A 20,355-nucleotide genomic window follows, 5' to 3' on the forward strand; every position below is an offset into this window, starting at 1 on the left:
TTCAAAATCACATCCAGGTTGGTGCTGGTGGGCCTGGCTGGGCCCTATGGACAAAAGAAAGGTACTAGGGGTGATTCCTTTCAGAGAGATTTGAATTTTAAAGAGGTTTACTTGAGGATTGAGTCTGTAAACTCTTTATCTGCAGGCACAATTGTTGTGGTGTTTAAATGTGCTTAAATACTACCTGTTAGCCCAGCTCCTTAGATTTTTGGGGAGCACCTACCACTCTCATACTTCCTCTTAACACTGAATTCTTCCTCAGCTCAGGTTTTATGTTACAAGTTGGGTTTAGAACTTTTCCATTATTTTCCTTGGGGTTTTTGTTTGTTTGGAGTTTTTTGGGTTGTTTTTTTTTATTTTTGTTTTCCCACATTTCAGGAAAAGTGCTGTCCAGTCTGAGGTTAGCAACATCTTTATCATAGTCATTACCAGAAATCAAATCACAAAAAAGACACAAAACCACAAGTAGGCAGAATTGCAACAAGTGTGTTCTGGCAGTCTTAAAAATCATGGTACACTCAGTTAAAGGGGATTTGATACGAAAATCAGTAATTGTAGTACTTGTAGAGTGTGATCTGCCACAGGAGCACATTTTTGGGGATGAAATGCCAGATATTGACAGAATGTAGATACTACTTCTTAACCTGTGAAGACAAAATTAAATAATTCATGAAGAAAAAAAATAAGTACTTGAAAAAGCGCCCAATTTGTTTGTCTTGAGCACTAAATGGTAGACAAGCTGTATTCTGATATTTGCAGTTGATAGAGAAAAAATTGAATTCCCAATTAAAAGTGTAGTTTAGTCTCACATTTTCGTTTTAAATCCTTCATCCTTTGTCATGACTCATGAACTTTCATGTATGACTGAAAGAGAATGAGTATCTATTAAGATCTTTCTCAACATTTTCTCCTTTAAAATAGTACCATTTTAACTCATTGATACATAATATTCAGTTTCATATAATTCTGGTACTTTGTAAGTTTAAGCTTCAATCAGCAGCTTCTTGGGCTTTTCATAATATTCAGCCACAATGTACGTGTAAAAGACAATATCAAAATGAGAGCATGAATTGCTTGTGTTAAGTAAAGTTTCTGACACTGAATCAGAAATACATGAAAGAAATAGAGGTCTGGCAGTATGTCCATTCTGCCAATGTTACAACTATTTTTATTTTTTTTTGCTTTTAATTGGAAGGAAATCTTTCCATGGCAGTAATCCAATCTATAATTGGCAGTTGTAGTTGAATGTAAAAATATTTTGCTTTGAGTCTTTATAAACCTCAGCCTCAAAATGGTACTAATTAGGGGTCATGATGTATTACAGAATCCCTGAATGGTTTGTGTTGGGAGGGACCTGAAAGACCATGTAATTCCAACACCTCTGCCATGGACAGGGATGCCACCCACTAGATCAGGTCATCATGTAACTACTTTGATTCAGAATCTCATGTCTGAATGTAGATGTTTTTTCTATCAAGCACATCCTCTGTCTGTAGAGTTATTTTGGAGCTTTATCTAATTTTTTTGTAAAAAGAATGTAGAATAATTTTAGTAAAGTCATCAGCAATGAAGCTACTGATCCACGCAGTGTTGTTCCAGTTCCCATTAGTAGTGTTATTACAGTGGAACTTTTACAGCTGACAGTGGTCATGGATATGGTTTTTATTACTAAATATAGAAATACACAGTCTGAAAGAATTTGTGTGGAAAATTAAAATTTGATTTCAGATTTGGTAGATTGCCATCATTCAGCATTCTGCCATGATTACTGATTTCTTTTGAATGCTCTGGGCCTTACCTCAAACATAGAAACTGTGTGAAGGGATTTTTTAACCCTCCATCAAAAATAATTTCAGGGATGCTACTGTTGCTGTTTGGGGCAAAATGTGCCTTTTCCAGCCTTCTGGCTCATTTCTTGCTGTCAGCTGAGTTGGCGGCACTTGAGCCAGCAGGTAACTCCATTGCCAGTTCCCAGGCATCCATCCATTGGGGGAAGCAGGGCTAGAAATGACACAAATGCTGTCCAGATGTGTGCTTGAAGGAGATAGGCCTGTATCCCTGTTACTTCAGCTGTGGGAACAGGAAGGCTTCTTATAGTCTTCATAACACTCTATGCTCCTTCTGTCTTCTCCAAATGGGACGGGATTGCCTGCTTTAGCTCCTGGGGTTCATTGATGGCCTTCCCTGATTTTTCTGGTGGATCTCTAAAAGCTGCTGAGCAGAGTTCAGCAGTTCTTAAAGAAAATAAATATAAGTTTAAAAAAATACTTTTGGCTGGTGCTCCTCTCACTGAGGGAGGTGATCAAGCCATAGCCCAGTACTGTAGGACAGTCATGCTGACCAAAGGCACAGCTCCTCCCCTGGGAGTTGTTTTCAGCAGCTCTTAGTGTTGCCTGGCTGCAGGATTGAGAAGATGCCAGGAGATGGGCAAAACTAAATCAGCAGTTAAGGAGGAGTATGGTTTTCTGCATGAGTGTAGGTAGACATCTCCATGGATGTCCTTTCCCTTCATGACTGTGGGCTTCTGCAGCCACAGAAACCATCAAAGGGTTACTTGAACTTCTGTTTGTGTAACCTCTCATTGCTGTTGGAAAAAGGTGAAGCATTCAAACTGATGCTTTTGTCTGAATTTGTAAGTGGCTTCAGAAGCCTTAAGACCGTACTACTGACCTGGAAAAAATTAGGGAAAAGAGGAAGGGGCTTCCTCCAGCAGCTTTGTACTGATGAGTAGTCTGAGGACATTTTTAGTACCTAGAGAGTCCAGAAACAATAAGCAACTTAAGATGCTTCCCCCTGAAATCTGACTTTAATTATGGTTTTGGAACAGCACTGGACTCATATCTCAGCTTGTGATGGTGAAATGTAGTTGCAAATGAGGATCACACTTGTGTTCTTTGTCTGCCAAAATACCTTCTCTTGAGCTCCTGCTATTTTCAACCCATCTGTGCAGGAACCTGGTTCAGGCTGTCCCTCTTATTACAACGAATTGTTTTTACACTATATGCGGGTAGAATTTGGACCCAGAGTAGCAATATTGAAATTAATCTGAGCCATCAGTCTCACCTCTATTGTCTCAGCATTGTTTACCTGCCACCATGGAATATGCTGAAGTCATGGATAATTTAGTACCATTTCTGTGGGTGAACAAGGGGAAGAAGCACAGTGGTCTTGTTGAACCTGTGTCTTGGATGACACAGAAAACTAACCAAATCCCAAACACAATTTTTGTCTCATCAAAAAGTAGGTAAATTGCAGTTTAATTAAAGGGCAGAATTTGTGCAGAATATTTGTTTTTACTAAAATCCCACATAGAGAAACAGAAGGGTACGTATTTGACTTCATTTGGATATAGAAATTGCTTTAAATAAAGTTTCTTCTCTTTCCACCCTTGTGACACAAGCCCATGCCTGGATTCTTTTTTCACCATACCTGCTCTGCTTATTTTAGAGCATCACATGCATTTGGCAGAACGGATCCGTGGTCTTATGGCCTGAGGGGCAGTTGTCAATACTAATGAGATCTAATACAGAATAATTAACTGGGAATTTAAATGTTCCAAATACATTAAGGTACTCCAGACATGCTGCAGCTAAACAAATAAGCATTGTTGTTTAGGTTTTTTTTAGTTTAATTTTTTAGAAGTGTGTGACATGTCTATGAAGGGATTTTGACAGACAGGGAGAAGATAGGATTTATTACCTTTTGTATTAGGCTTTGAATCTAATTTTCAGATATATGCACTTATACCTCGCCTGCTTTTATGTAAGTATGTTTGGTGTGCCCAGTTTCCCATTAACACATGGTCACAAATTAAGTTTCTTATGTATTTGCTTAACGTCTGAACAGGAATTGCATAGAACTGCTGATTGAATCAATGTACCTATTCAGGATTCATATGTGCTTTGTGTCTGCACTTGAATGGGAGTGTCAATATATTCACAGGAATAGGTTAAAGCATTAGATACTGATCCAGGAATTTTCCGTATTTTCAGGTATTCATAGGGTTTAAGAGGCAGTTGTGTCTTGCTCTTTTTTAGGTTTTGTTTTGGGTTTTTTTTTAATTCTCTAAACTTTTGCTCCATTTTTAATGCTGTTAAAATTGTTTTTTAGATTGTAGTTCAAACTACTTTGACAATTGTCTTCACAAAATGTTTGGGCAAAGCCAGCACAGAAAAGCATGTGCAAGTAGTCCCACTGTTGATCGTTATAGACATGAAGCTTGCTCTACTGATGCTGTGAAATAGGTGAAATACTACATTAATTTTATAGACAGGCAAATGCTTTAATTTGTTTTTGCCTCTTAGTTTTTCCAAGTAAGGCTGTGAGTCAGGAAGTACTATTATCCATGGTTCTGGATGTTAAATAAATTTATTTTCCTGCACATGTGTGTAAGCTCATTATTTACATATAACCAGGACATCTGTAAGTGGTGACTGGTTTAGAGGTTATGTTATTGCACAGGAATTAAAATATGCTGGTGCATCGTCCAAAGCCTCCTCACTCCTCTGGATGAGGGTCCACATGGATGTCTCGTGGTCATGTGTGTAGGAGATACCTGAATAGCACCCGTATGGAATTCCTCCTGCCTGTTTCCATTCCCCCCAGCACCTCTGGGGTGTCCTTGAGCAATCCTCCCCAACCCAACCAGCAGCATCTCTCCACAGCTGAATGAGGTGAAGGTGGGCCTCATCTTCCTCCTGCTTCTCATTCTCCTCTTGGATTCTCTCAGTGGACTGTGACTGGAGTGGGGCCATCTTGGGTGAACTCCCTGAGAAAGAAATGACAACACATTTTCTTTGCATCAGGAGAAGTCTGATTATTTGCTAATCAAGCTGAAATTCTCAAAAGCTTTTAGTTGAAGGTGGATGTCTTTTAGCACTTTTATTAGGTAGATTTTGGCCTATTTGTTGTCAGTAGAGGAGAGAAGAGGGACAAGGCAGAACTACTAAGCTTTGGCTTGTCTTTAGGAGGTGCCCTGTGTGGTGACATACTGGGTATTTTTAGAGTTGAAATTCCAAGAGAACTCATTTGGCACTTGTTGTATTTTTCCAAAGTCTGATTTTAATCAGCCAAATAACTGAAACCAGCTCCTCCCAAGAACCCATCATAAAACCTAGTTTCTTACTCAAGTTGTTTGCTTTCTGAGCTAGCTTCCTGGCCAGTTTTCCAATGGAAGATTGTCTATTTTTCCCATGGGAGCGATTCCCTCAGCAAACATGAATGCCCAAGTGCAGTGAGGCATATGTACCAGCATCTGTCACCAGCCTGCACTTACTGCCTGGTATGGTTTAAGGATGAAGGAAATCGTCAGAGATGCCTCAGCCACTTTTGAGCATCATGTGAGAATTCCCTGGCATTGGGTTGCATGGATGCCAAGGCTGACATGGGCTGTGTGGTGGCACGAGGCTGTAGTGGGAGGAACTGTGTGAGCATTAGATGGTGGGGTAAATTCAGTGACAACTCAGTATCTCAGCCTTTCTCCTGCTCCAGGATGAGATGCAGGTCTGGTATAGTCCCTTGATGAGATGTGGTCAGCCTAGCAATGGAGAGTGCATCAAACTAGCAAACATCGCCCCATATACCTGAGTACTGAGAAGCAATGTGAGCATGGACATGCACACTGGTCCCTAGAAGACATTACCTAGTAGAAATCAGAATATCCTTTAAACTGCCGTGATTTAAACCTAGGCTCAGTCTTGTCTCGAAATCTGCAGCATCACTGAAGCAGAAAGAGCATCACCAGTGACTGAAATCTCTCTACATTTTCCTCAAATATTTTCTTTTTCACAGTGAGGAGTTGCTTATACTTGTCCTAAACCTTATAAGCATGACAAATTTACATGAGAGTGAGTTGATTTCTCTTCTACCTCGGGTCTCACCATGAAGGAAAAGTCCTGATTTCTGATTGCAGTGTCTATGTGATGCCAAATAATATTTTAAAAGGGAGTTATAACAAAGCTGAGTCATCAGATCACAGTTTTACTTCCTAATCTCAGCTGGAGTTTCAGGAACAGGCCTTTGTAAGTCAGACAATTACTCTTCATTGTTGAAGAAACACTAGAGAGAAGTAGAAAATATGATGCTTTGAGGATGTCTGAAAGTAAAGTAGTTCATCTGCTTAAGAAGAACCACCCATTGACTTTATGCCCTCCCCTGAGACCATTAGGACAATTATAAACACTGATCAAACTGCCTCAAACTGACCAGAGAAGTTGTGGCTGCCCCACCCGTGGAAGTGTTCAAGGCCAGGTTTGTTGGGTCTTGGAGCAACATGGTTTAGTTGAAGCTGTCCTGGCCTTTCAGAGAGGGGCTGTAACAAGGTGGTCTTTAATGTCCCTCTCAACAGAAACCATTCTGTAATTCTGTGGTTACATACTGTGCCTCCAGGAACTTCCCTTGAAGAGGCAAAAAGGAAGAAATAAAAATGTGTTCTCTTCCACAAAGATTACAGCAAATCTTTTCAAAGTCTCAGCTACATAACTTCACCCCTCCCTTTTAATAAAGCCTTATTTTTTAAAGGTATTTTTCTGACCCAGTGGTTGGAAATGAAGGCAGCAGGCACCTGGATCAGGGCTGGCACCAAGGACTGTTGGTGCTGCAGGGAGGCAATGTGGGAGAGGCAAAACAGGGTTCATCCATGGAAGAAGGCTTTCACTCCCACCCTTTGCCTTCCTGTCTGAGACATGAAGGGCTAGTGCCTACTCATGGTGGGTAGTGTTTGTTTGAATTGGAGACAAGTAGATGAGTCTTCACTCCTGATTAGTGAGAAGAGTGCTCGTTGCATTAGATCAAACTGTGCTCTCATTTATGTGTGTGAGCCCTGCAGGGCGGATGTGGGCAGCCCAGCCTAGTAGTGTCACATTGATCTTTGTTGCCTCAAGAGTGAGTATTGTGTGAATCTGGTGTTTACTGTCAGGAATCTATCAAGATAGATTTGTTTAATCAAGCCCAGTCAGGCTTTCACTGTAGAGGGGCAACATCTACAAAGTACTCCAGCATGTGTGGTCAGCATTGAGACCACTGGCAGTATAGATTGTATTTTGCTGCCTTTCTGCAAAGGAACACCACAGGCTGCAGAACCAGAGGGCACAACTCCTTTCCTGAGAACAGCCTCAAATTTTATACATCTCATTGTCAGTGAAAGGCGATGATACAGCCTCCCTCGACTCCTGCTGTATTGGTAACACCAGGGCTGATAATGCTGAGCAGAAATGTGCTCTGTGCACACTGTGTTACCTAAAATCTGTTAACGGGTAGGAAAAGCTGTGTAAAATTACTTACCCAATTTAAATTGAAGGCATATCTTTAGAGTAAGATTTGCTCATTTTTGTTCTTCTAGATATTTAGGATTCTGTACTGTATTGGTCTAACAAACATCTTAAATATCAAAATTTGACTGGTAGGATTTTTTGCTGATAAAACTCTCATAAAATTCATCCGCACCAGCAAGTTTTTCTTATTTTCTTCTGACTGTTGGAGCAGTACTTGCAACACGTATTTTAGGGTTAAGGATTTGACCAGAGGGCAGAGTGGATTGTAGAACACAAAGACTACATGGTTTTCAATTAGACAAAAGAGGTAAAGCTGAACTCTTTTTAGAGACCTTCATTGTAGGCACACATATTTTCTGGTTTTACGTGGGTGACTATGAGTGTGTATTTAGCCACAAGGGTTATTAAATACAACTGATGTAATGGCATTTTCCAGAGGTTGCCCACACCACATTATTTCTTAGAGGCTTTCAGTTCTCTGTTTCTATTATACCAAACACCTCAAACAGGCACACGGGAGGAGATCCCCACCAGCAGCAAACATGTTGGTCTGGCACAAGGAACCTCAACTAAAGTTTCCTTAGAGTTGTGGCATCATGCTGCCTGTCAAGTGTGGTTCTGGTAGCCAAACAAAAAATCCTTGTTCATCCTATCTGGATGTTTATTGTGGAATTTATTAGCAGAAGTTTACATAGCTCTAGCCACTTTCTGACCGATTTTAATACGAGTTTCCAATCTTCCCTAAGCTCTCAGCTGATCCACAGTAGAAATGCCCAGAAATAATTTGCATCTCTGTTGTTTGCTGATTTCAGCCAAACCTAAAATGTCTTCAGATAATTTCAGTTGTGCTAACAAGATAACCAGTTTTGATTCTGCTGCCAGCATTGTTTTGGCTCCCTCTGCTTAGTACAGTGCATCAGATAAATGGGGGTCTAGTACATTCAGACTTTTTTCAGTAAAGTCAAAGAATGCTATATTCCTGTTGATGTAATTTCAAAATGATTGAATGTACTTTTTTTTTCATAAATGCTTCCTAATTTTGTGTCCAACCCTGTTCATTGTATAACTGCAATCAGTTAAAAATCTGACAAACTTCACCCATTTTAATTTACTCTAAACTCTGAGTGTTTTTTCCAGAGGTTTAAATTTACTAAAATTAAAATGAAGGAGGAAGATCTGCTAAAAGCAGCATAAGGGAGAACAGTTCTCTCATTTCCTGCAGAGCTTGAAATTATTTGGTGAACACAGCAATCACAAGATTAAGAATAACCTCCATTGCAGAGCTGTAGCAAGATTGTCTTAGCATTTTGGAAAGGCTTTTGTTAGGATGGGGGCTTACACAGGAAAATTAGGATGGCTGAGTAAAACAATAACAAAAATTCAGGCTTAGTTTTGGGGGAAGATCACAGGAAAGGGACAACAGCCATTCTCTGAGGCCAGCTCCTGCTCAGCATGTGCCACATGTCTCCCCACAGCCCCCTGCTCGCTGTCTGCTTTGCTGCCTCCTGCGGAATCCCGGGAATTGCCCTGCTCACACTGGGAGTGAACTCTCTCACCGGGGCCCTGGGAGCCTTCAACATCTTCCTCTACACGTGCTGTTACACGCCCCTGAAGAGAATGAGCATTGCCAACACGTGGGTGGGAGCTGTTGTTGGGGCCATTCCCCCCATCATGGGCTGGACTGCAGCTACCGGGAGTCTGGATGCCGGTGAGTATAAAACCCTTTCATCAGGGCGAATGGTTGTCAAGGTAACTAAAAAACCTACTCAAAAGGCAGTAAACTTTGTTCTTTTTGCTTGTTGACTTACCAGGGCAGGTTGAACACAGCTTGAAGCAGCCAGGTTTAGTTGAAGGTGCCCCTCCCCGTGGCAGAAGGTGGAAAGATATGATCTTTAAGGTCCCTTCCAACCCAAACCGTTCTGTAATCCTGTGGTAAGGCTTTGAAAGCAGCTAATTTTGGTAACATTCTCCTTATGTGGATATTTCAGGGCAAACCTGAGCTGATAAAGTAGCATGTCCTATTGAATATGTGTTTTGACCATTTAAAAAAAAATCCAGAAAGAAAATAGCGTCTTTGGTATTCACATAGGAGAAAATGTTACGTAATTTCAGGATTCAAACCATGTTCAAAATTAAAACCGTATCCAGTAAGATCTAACTTGCAAGGAACTTTCAGCTGAAAAATTCCCAGATGTGTTTTACTGTCTTTCCACAAGCCAGAAAATATCCTGGGAAGATTAATTTGTTGGTCTATTTCTTAATTACCCATTTCTAAACTCTGAGTTATAAATGCTTCTTCCCCCTTCTTGAAAAGCAAACGAAGATTTCTATTTTAGTAACTGTGAGCCATTTTTACATCCCTTGTAAAACACTGATCTCTTCAGCAGCTCGATTCTGACACAATCAGGCCTTGTTTTTCCTGCCAGCTAGAAACTTAAGAATCAAAGTGTCTCCACAAACTTATAGTCTGAAGCAACTAATAAAGTGCAATTAATAGGTCTGTTAAGAATTGGTTTAGTGCACACTTGTCCCACAGGGGGGCATATTTAAGGCTTGAATGATACTTTCAAAAACAGGGTTTTTAACCAGAAATTATCAGAATTTGTGCAAAATCTGTTCTTTATGCACTTCCTAGTATAGGTCAGTCTGAGCTGGCTTTGTGTCCACATGTTCCCATACAGATCGAAACCAGAGCAAGGATGGAAGGTATTGTAGGGTTTTTTTTCATTGTGTACTGCTTCTATACAAATATTTGCTTCTCTGAAAGTTATTTAGACCTAGAAATTATATGTAAAAGTATGTATAGTTTCTTGAGTTAAAGAGTGCATAACAGACATTGTTAGCAGCTCTGTACTTTAGAAGAGAAGTGAGAACATGACAAAAAAGGCATTGAGGGGCTGGAGCGTATCCAGGGAAGGGAAAGGAGCTGGGACAGGGGTTGAGCAGTGGAGGGATCTGGGAAGGGGGATCAGCCTGGAGAAAAGGAGACTCAGGAGGGACCTTCTGGCTCTGCACAACTCCCTGCCAGGACGGGACAGCCAGATGGGGGTCAGGGAACAAGGGACAGGATGAGAGGAAACAGCCTTGAGTTGTGCTGGGAGAATTTGGACTGGATATTAGGAAAAGCCTTCTCCACAGAAAGGGTGGTCAGGGATTGGAACAGACTGCCCAGGGTAGTGATGGAATTGCCATTCCTGGAAGTATTCCAAAAACATGTGGATGTCTTAGTTGAGGACATGGTTTAATGGTGAAGGTGGTGGTGCTGCTGAGGTGATGGATGGACTTGATCTGAAAGGAGATTTCCAACCTTAACGATTCTATGATTCTATAGAAGTAATTTAAAACCAAATGTATATTTTAAAGACCTTTATCATTCTGGCTGCAGATACTTAGACCTTGACTCTAACATTGTTTGGGGATTTCTGTGTTGTTTTTGCCACTATATTGCAGGGTTGGTGTCTAAGAATGACTCATGTTCCTGTGCTTCACCTGCACAGTTCAGCCTGGAGGAGCTGGAGTGCAGAGCTGCATGTCTCCAAAAACCCTTGCTGTAGAGGCCAGTGAAAGGCCAGCAAGTTAAACTGGTACTGATTGTCATTATTTTGTCAACTTGCTCTTTGAGACCTATTTTTCAAAGAGCAAAGCTGTACCTGTACAGAAGCAGAGACAGCAGCAGGGAGGCCCACTGGTGCCCAAGTAAGCTCTTCTCTCTAATTTGCAGCTAAAATGTGGTTATGTGTCCCTGTGCCAGCTCTGCTGTGGAGGGAATAATCCTGTCCCTGTGACAGCTCTGCTTTGGGAATGATCCCTGGCAAGATGATAACTTTAAACCACCCAAGCAGGCTTTGTCAGAACATGTGAATCTGGTGCATAATTAGTATGTTCTGCCTAGCTAAAACTTGTTAAACCCAGTCTGCATCAGGGAGGCCAGGCAGCTTATTTAATAGAGAAAGAAATGTTACTGAGCTGATACTGGTGTTTGTAATGAAGCACACCTGGGAAGAGTCCTGAAAACGGGGGCTGGAATGTAATATTTTAGTGCATTTCATTATTAAATGAAAATAAGGAAAAACCCCAACACAAACCCTATGAACACTTTTACAGAAAAAAGAAATAACTAGAAGAAAAGGGTAAATAATTTAAACTATGATTTTCAGTGTTAAACATTCTACTTTCGCAAATAGGAGAGTTCAGCCCCTCAGCAACATCATATCCATGTCTAATACAGGCATGCATCCATATACAACAACATGCAGATCTGTGCCCCTTCCCTAACCATCCTGGTCTCAGTTGTTGAGCTCATTAATAATGTGTAATTAGTGTGGAGACTTAACCTAGTTTTAGGTAGAGGTGTGAAAATGCTTTCGCACCTCATTTTAAAAAAAATCACTCTACACTGTAACAAAGAGTAATGTGAAGGAAGGTAACTAATGGGAAGGAAAGTTCTCACTGCTAAAGTGGTGGGATTTTGAGTTTTACATTTTCCTGTGGATTTTCTCTCCTTGTAATCTTCTCACAGCAGCCACATTGTTAATGTTGCTAGTTACAGGGACAACATTATTTAAGTGTAGCCCTTTCATTACCATTTTTGCGGAGAGCTAAGCATTAAACTGTTGTGTGTAACAGTTAGGACAGCCATATCTTATGCTCCCTTCAGAATTTCCATGACATATCTCCACAGCTGTGAGATATCTTGTCCTTTGGGAGAGTTTGAGATTGTTCCTTGTTTCCAGTTCCAGAGCTAATAAAAAAAGTATTCCAGAGTGGAGCAGCCTTGTTTTAATTTGTCCTCATTTTGTTTATGACTTTTAAAGATGAATGTCTTGGCATACAAGAAACAAGTACTGTATATTTAAAGATAGAAATCTGGGACCCTCATATTTCCAGTGATGCAAACACTTGCTATAATTCATAGAACAATCACAGAATCATAGAATGACTTGGGTTCATAAGGAACCTTAAGGACCATCCTGTTCCAACCCCCTGCCATCCACTAGATCAGGTTGCTCCAAGACTCATCCAAAATGGCCTTGGGTCCTTCCAGTGATGGGGTAGCCACAGCTGCTCTGGGCAGGGTCTCACTACCCTCTGAGCAATTTCTTACACTATACATCTTTGCAGATCTTGTGGTACTTCCCAGGAATGTTTGGTTCCATTTCTGCCCAGATAGGCAACTTTAATTATATGCTCTTAAGCCTGATTGAACATTCAGCCCCCAACCCTGGATTTTGTGCCAATGTAATTTAGGGAAAACCTCCCATTTTAAAAGCAAAAGATAAGGTTATCTCTGGGTAGATGTGGAGTTCCTTGTTGTGGGTTTGGGGGGAGGGCTGTGGTTTTTTTAATGGCAGCTGTTTGAAACTGATGAAAGATGGGGAATGTTAACATTTCCTTGCTGGGGGAGTGAGTGCAGGTGAGATGGTCAGAAGTGCATGATAAATACAATTTATCACACGGATATCAGTGCCACACATCTGGGATTTTTATGCAGAACTTAACTGCCAGCCTGTGATTTGCAGTAACACGTTTGCTTCCTTGAAAGCGGATTTCATTGCTCCTTCATGGGACTGTTTGTTTCTGAAGAGATTTGTTTTTCTAGTAAATCAAGATACTTTCAAATTATTTTACAAAGGAAAGACTAGCAGGAAAATAATGACATTCACTTAAAACCTTAAGTGATAGCAGGGAGACAGGAAGATAGGTCAAACTTGGCAGTGTCCCCTGTTCTGTGCCAGATCCTCCTCCTGCATGGAATCTACAATCAGAAGTGCTCCTGGCTGTGCCAAAATGCTGCTGAGCTTGTGCACAGGGATCCATAGAAAGAAACAGTTATTTGTAAAGCACTGTTTATTTGTATACAAAATAAAATTTGTATTTTATCTGTGTGTAAGAGGCACAGTGTATACATGCTTTAAATTACCCTTGTGCTGCTGTTCTTTCTCCTCAGACTAATGCCCGTTTAAACTTCTAGTTAACAGAAAACTGAATCTGGAGTAAATGTCTCCAAATGCCACAGCCCACTTTTTGCCTTGTACGTTTTCATAGAATCATAGAATGGTTTGGATTGGAAGGGACTTTATAGATTATTCATTCCAACCCCCTGCCATGGGCAGGGGCACCAAGATCAGGTTGCTCCAAACCCCATCCAAGCTGGCCTTGGACACTTTTAGGGATGGGGCAGCCCCAGCTTCTCTGAGCACCCCGTGCCAGGGCCTCCCCACCCTCACAGCCAAGAATTTCTTCCTAATATCAAATCAAAATTTCCCCTCTCTCAGTTTGAACCCACTCCCCCTTATCCTGTCACTACATTTCATGATGCAGAGTTGTTTTCAGGATTCCTTGTAGGCCCTTCAGATCCTGGAAAATGCTGTGAGGTCTCCGTACAACCTTCTCTTCTCCAGGGTGAATAGCCCCAATTCTCTCAGCCTGTCCCCTTAGGGAAGATGCTTCAGTCTCCTTATCAACTTTGTGAGCTCCTTTGGACTTGCTCCAACAGTCCCATGTCCTTCTAATGCCCAAGAACTTTTGTGCTTCTTCCACTGACTCTGCTCCGCTCAGGTGCCAAAGGCTGGATCCCACTGGTGAGCAGGATTGGTGTCATGGAGCGGTGCAATTTGGTGTCATGGAGTTCATACAAACCATCCAGTGAGATGGAAGTGACAAGCAGGGCTCCTCAACCTAATGTGCTTATCAGCTACAGGGATTTATTCTGAGTAGGTGGTGGCAGAGCAGATAAGGGTCCTGACAGTGTGTCAGACATTGCAGAGTCTCGGCCCAGGAGCCATAGGTATTACTGCACCAAAGAATGTTTATCTCAAGAGACCATTTAGTTTATCAGATGCTTCACTCCTGGTCTTGTTTCCCTGAAAGACATCTTGTACTGATTTTCATTCATTTTAGAAATTTAAATAATTCCTCAGGGTATGGAATTTATAGACTCAGTATCAATTGTAATCATGTGGAGGTTGATTTTTAAATTGCCTTTACTTTGTAATTCAAATTGTGTTATATGGTAGACATTAATTATGTCAGCCAGCATCTATTTACAAAAGGGGATTTAAAAACAGGCAGTTCTTATCAGCTAGTGACATTTGGCAGATGGATGGTTTCGGTAACAAAAAAAGAAGAGTAGGAAGGAGGGGGCCCTGTGCCCAACCTGCCAAAGGCTGGAGTCACTCATACTTCCCTGGTGTAGCACTTGTCTGCCAGTAGGAGGGGGAGAAAAACAGCTTAATTGCATGCAATTGTGTCCCTTCCAGTTAAGCACTTGAAGCTTTCAAAGCCCCTTGATGTGGGAGCAGGTCTGGGAGCCAGCCGCCAGAGCAGGGCAACTCCAGCGTCCTGCTGCCGGAGGAGATGAGGCTCCAGCTGTAAACTCCCACTGGTAAACTCAGCTTTTCAGGGTTTCACTTCCCAGATGAAAGAGCAGAATTTGTGGTCTGTTCCAGAGGAAACAGAGATATTCATGTCACTGACATATGAGACTTGGAGCTGGGGGCCCAGGAGTATGCTTTGTGGGGGTAAAAACTGTAAAAAATGAGGCAGAGGGACAATACTAGTGAGCAGCTGGTCTGAATTTAGGACAAAAGCCAGGGGACTATTTTTTTCTTCTTTTCCATCTTCGTAAGAGACAAAAGAAATGGCAGTTCCACTGCTGGGGCACCTGGGGACTGACCCCACAAGTTCACAGGCAGCATGCCCTTTGCCCAGTTTTCTATCCCCTGTGTGTCTGATGGGGCAGCCCCACACCCCTGGGTGTGAAACACAGCAGTGACAGAGAAATCAGGGTGGGGGGATCTGCAGGAGGGACTCCCACCCTTGGGATAGTGGCAGCCCTGACAGAGCCTGAAAGAGGTGGCTGATGGGGAGCCTCAGCACGGCTCTGCAGGTTTGCAATCCTCTGCAGTCTGGTTCTTTGGTAAATGCTTCCTAAACATATTTGCAGAAGACTGTATTTTCATCTTACCCAACAGGCTCTTCTTTTACGGCATCTCTTGCTGGGGTTAGCTAAGGTGAGTTATATATAGTGTTGTTGTTTTCTCAGCCTTGCCTGTGTAATGAAAGGTGTTTCCCTGTGAGGCTTTTGGCTGCAATAACTTGTTGTGTGTCACACAAGAAGCGTGCACGCCTCTATGTATCCATACACACACAGCTTTTTTCCATGTGGTGAGCGTACCTGAGGACATCTGGCTTCCTGCTGTTAAGCCAGGAACACTCTCTCGAGGTGAAAAATCCCACAGCTAACTTCATTTCCTATCCCTGGTGGATGCTGAGGATCCTTTTGTTTTGTGGACAAGCCAAACACACGGCTAGCATCCCCTTCTCTTTCAGTGCAGCTGCAGAGGAGTCTATTGCAGCCCCTAGATGCTCCTGCTTCACAGGCCTTTTGTGCCATCCTTCAAAAGAAACATCTATTGAAACCCCTGACCATGAAGCTTTTGAGTTTTCCAGTGTTTTCCTCTTTGCCCTTGGTTTCCATGACGGTGTGACCTTGGAGGGGCACAATGCGGGCCAGGCCATGCATCCTACACTGACAGCCAGGACCATTGTCCCAGCCCAGGGACTTTGTGTGGAGCTTTAGAAGTGATACTTTCCCCTTTTCCTCTCAAGGCTGTTCCGCCGCTCTCGTGCCATCCAGCACAAGCAAGTAGCATCTGCTTTTGCTTTCCAGTGGAAGCAGAAGTGCTGATTGTTGTCTTGCTATGGTGCTGATGTGGACAAAGTAGAGGGGAATTGCATCAGTTTGGTTAATGTTAGTGTCTAGGTAGTTCCTAAATGTCTTTGTGAGAAGGCCTCATAATTGCAAATTAGGATGTAAATTTTGATGAGCTAATCCTGTTCCTAATTCTAAAGACAGTGGGAAGAACTAAGTAGTTGGTAACATTTCTCTCCTGGAGGGATGGTACCAGGACAGTATCTTGAAGAGTTGTAACTGGAGGTCAGTTGATTTAACAATCATTTTCATCACCAAAACAAACTGAGGCACAGACAGTAATGATTGTACCTTCCAGCTCTCCTTCACAACAGAAAATGCAACCAAGAGCTGAACAAACCAGTCCTTATGGATCAGGACATCACAGTGTGTTCTGGCCATGATTCTCCAAACCATTGTGAATCTTTATACCAATACCCCAAAATTATCCTGTAAGATTGCGTTGTACCTGAAGTGGGCAACTAGGCTTTAACAAGATTTTAAAATCTTTCTTTCTTTACCCCCAGAATTGCACATAGTTAGAAATCTCCAGGGAAGACTACTGTTAAACTTGTGAATGAGCACAAAAGAAAAGACAGAATATAAAGGTTTTGGATGTGTATTCTCTACATTTCTTGTGAACGTAACATCCTGTAAAACTTACGTAGGACTGTGATGAAGGGTTTGGGACTGGTTATGTTTAAATTCCTTGTAGAAAAGGTGGAAAAGGCAGCCTGAGACAGCAGGGGTGCTCACAAGCAGGTGGTTACAGCCGCACCAAGTCAGATCTCTGAGCTCTAATCTACCTTGTCTGGATTAAAGAGAGTAATTTGTTCAACATCTTTTAAGGGAAGAGAGCCAGTTGTGTGCTATCAAGTAAAATGGTGTGTGGTTGTTTCCTGACTATGATCCATTAAGAGTCTGAGCTTACACTACCAAAGCCTTCCCCTCCCTACAGCAGCCAAACTCATTCCCATTTTCTAGAGACAAAAGGCTGGTGCTTTCCTCTCTTAAGTCACAGCTACCAATGTCTGGAAATAATTTTAAAATTCCTTCACATTATTCAAGGCAGAAGAATTACTGAAATTGTGCTTTAAGCAAAACAGCATTCTTAGGTTGCCAAGGCAGTAAACACCAGCTTTGGGAAATGCAGTTAAGATTTCAGCATCTGTTTTGGAGCTGATATTTAACTATTCCATGTTTATTTTAATGCCTGGTTGGCCACTTCCCAGTTACATATGCAGCACCAAAGCAAGGAGAGAGGGAGCGAGTCTGTTCTTGAACTGATGCTGCAGGTTAGCTTCCATTACTTTTTTTATTTTTTGTTATATTGAGTAGGTGTTTGTCCTGTCTGCAGCCTGAATGTGATCTGAGAGGTTTGCAGAACCCTGTGCAGTGGGAAAGCACAGTGTGTCCTTTACAGAGCAATAAGAAGGGCGAGAAGAGAGCACATCTTGTTCCTCTGCAGTGTGTTTTCATGAACACAGTGTTGATACAGCAGTCCCTGTAGATAATCTGGCGTGTTTGTCGTGACTTGTGTGGACAGTCCCATGTTCAGCCATACCCAGGCTGGTTGGACTCTAGCTGACCCTGCTTCCGAGGCTGGAGCTTCTACCAACACACCCTGTGCTCCTTCTGTAGCTCAAGTACTTTTCTTTGCTGGAGAAACCTGTCTTCAGAAATTTTTTGAGTTTCATTTGGACCATCCCAAACTGTTGTGCCTCATTTAAGCTGAAATAATTCATCTGTGGGTGAAACCATCACTGTGGCTCCGTGTGCCAACTGAACAGGTATAAAGCTCTTTGATGACGAAAGGTATTACCAGCATGAAAGAGGCATATTTCAAATCATTCCTTAAGAGTAGCGGCATCCTCGGTGTGAGACAGGCAGAATTAAAACATTATTTCTGCCTTTTAGTGGTTAAGAAAGGTAGGTTTGCAGTCCTCAGGTGGCTCAGTTTGCTCAGGAGTTATGTTGGCACTTATAATTCAGCAGCTGCATGTGCTTACTCTTTCTTGAATAGATGTTGTACAGACTTGAACACTCTCTATCCTTTATGGGACGTGAGAAGTTTGGGCAATTGGAACTTTTGATCACTGTATTACTGATGTTAGTGGGCAGGAGAAGGAGCTGTTGCTGCCTGAATCTCATCTTCTCCTCCTCCTCCTCCTCCTCCTCCTTCTCCTCCTCCTCCTCCTTCTTCTTCTCCTTCTTCTCCTTCTTCTCCTTCTTCTCCTTCTTCTCCTTCTCCTTCTCCTTCTCCTTCTCCTTCTCCTTCTCCTTCTCCTTCTCCTTCTCCTTCTCCTTCTCCTTCTCCTTCTCCTTCTCCTTCTCCTTCTCCTTCTCCTTCTCCTTCTCCTTCTCCTTCTCCTTCTCCTTCTCCTTCTCCTTCTCCTTCTCCTTCTCCTTCTCCTTCTCCTTCTCCTTCTCCTTCTCCTTCTCCTTCTCCTTCTCCTTCTCCTTCTCCTTCTCCTTCCCCTTCCCCTTCCCCTTCCCCTTCCCCTTCCCCTTCCCCTTCTCCTCCTCCTCCTCCTCCTCCTTCTCCTTCTCCTCCTCCTCCTCCTTCTCCTCCTCCTCCTCCTCCTCCCCCTTCTCCCCCCCTCCCCCCTTCTTCAGTGCCAGTTTACATTTTTACTTATCTTAGATATTCAAATAAAACAAAAATCTCAGTTTGTTCTTCTTTATTAAAAAGGAGGTCTATTACTATTTAAATGAATCACAAAGAAAAATTTAAGAAAGAAGTAATAGCTTAACCTTAAAATTCATGAGGAAAAATAAAACCTGTTATTTATCTTGAGCTCTGTGGGCACTTTAGGACCTACCTGGTTCTCTGTGATCCTGGAACTTTTGAGATGATTTGAGACAGTGAAAAGAGATGAAAGAATAGGAACTCAGGAAGAAAATATTTTATTCCTATTTTGCACAAAAGAGTGAAAGAGTTCCGGAGACCTGGGCCTTGTTTTCTTTAGGTGACTTCATTTTTTTCCAGAATCAAACAGCACTGATCTGACAAGTTATTGGGATTTTTAAGTGTCTGCTGCGTCTGTCCCAGGTTCTCAGAGCTGGAGAGAAGAATTGGTCATAAATGGGCTCAATTGCAGCAATTAAAAATTTGGCCAAAAAGGCTAAGGAGTTTGGGATATCCACAAGCCAGGCAGGTACTTGTGGTCCTGCAATTTATGAACTGTTGCAGAAAAGCAGAGAGATTTGAGTTGGTGTCAGTCTGCCTATTCTCAGATTTCCACAAGCTGTGAAGGAGCCAAGAGACCCAAAGGTGCTGCGTGTCCCTGGGTGTCCCTGGGTGCTGGCTGTCTCCTGCTGCCCAAGCAATGACTCTGTTCTGACAACCAGCTTTGCTTTTGTGAACCCTGTGCCAGGTCCATGTATTCCAGTTGGGAGCAACCTTTTCTGACGTTCACTTAATTATAAACTCTGTCGAGAAAAGGGAGATTTGCAATGATTAAGCCGAGTTCCCAAGCTGTTGGGAACGATGCAGAGGCTGTAGGGTAGACTCCGCTCAGTTTGGAACCAGATTAGTCTCCAGAGTTTGTCTTGCTGTAATATTCCTTAAAAACACTGCTGACTTAATTATGACATAGTTAACATTAATCTAGTAATTAATGAGTATTACAGTGTCTGCTGTGGGCTTGACAGGATTCCTACTGTGAGCTCATTTGATGCTGAATTGTACTGTACCATGTGCCGTGCTTTGCAAGTCATCAGTCTTACATGACACTTAAAAATCTCTGACAACCCGACAATCTCCACCTAGGCCAAGGAAATTACAGGATGTCCCAGCACATGGAAACTGAACAAAAAGATTGGGTCAGTTAAAGTCCTCATAATGGGCTATTAAATTGTTTCACTGTTCAGCTTCTCTGTAAAATATCAATTATCTCAATGGTTGTAATGTAATCAAAGTAATTAAGTTCCAAAGGCTTGCATGTGAAAACCAGAGCTTTGTTAATGGGAATCCAGCCTCAAGTATTTTAGTTGGTCTGTTTGTGTTTAAAAGTTTCTCCAGATGACTTTTTTTAATGGTGTCATTGTTAGGGAACTGTTATAGGGCTTTGTGTGTTTGAGGTTTAGGGTGTGGTTTAAGCTTGGCTGCACACAACATTTGAACTACTGAAAAAGCAAAACCTGCATTAGAGCCAAAACACAGGGACGCAGACACAGGTCTGGAGCTGTGGAAAGCAGGGACAGCTTCTGCTCCATGTCTTAGGCCCTGGCTTCATGTACTTAAGAGTCTTCAGCTGATGGGTAATTGTAGCTTACCTTTACCTAAGTTGTGAACAATGACAAGCTAGTATCTCTAAAGCACTTCAGATGTGATACTTGAAAAATACTGCTCTCGTAGGTGTAGCACATTCAGGATCCTGCTTTCATTAA

At 42.1% G+C, this 20,355-nt stretch overlaps 1 protein-coding gene and 1 long non-coding RNA gene across 9 annotated transcripts in view; both read left to right on the forward strand.

Moving 5' to 3' along the window:
• Positions 1-20,355, forward strand: part of COX10 (cytochrome c oxidase assembly factor heme A:farnesyltransferase COX10) — a 169,510-nt gene that overhangs the window by 144,622 nt on the left and 4,533 nt on the right. For all 8 annotated transcript variants that reach the window (XM_086857707.1, XM_023938430.2, XM_086857706.1 and 5 more), the window contains one exon: positions 8,747-8,979. In XM_086857707.1, the coding sequence (XP_086713833.1) occupies positions 8,747-8,979 (233 nt within the window). The remainder of the gene's footprint in view (positions 1-8,746; positions 8,980-20,355) is intronic.
• Positions 9,907-12,037, forward strand: LOC147649765 (uncharacterized). The gene is made up of 2 exons (XR_015278083.1): positions 9,907-9,977; positions 10,722-12,037. It is a non-coding gene; the product is annotated as an uncharacterized LOC147649765 (long non-coding RNA).

The sequence above is a fragment of the Cyanistes caeruleus genome, chromosome 19, assembly GCF_971803275.1.
Source record: "Cyanistes caeruleus chromosome 19, bCyaCae1.hap1.1, whole genome shotgun sequence".
Taxonomy (NCBI): domain Eukaryota; kingdom Metazoa; phylum Chordata; class Aves; order Passeriformes; family Paridae; genus Cyanistes; species Cyanistes caeruleus.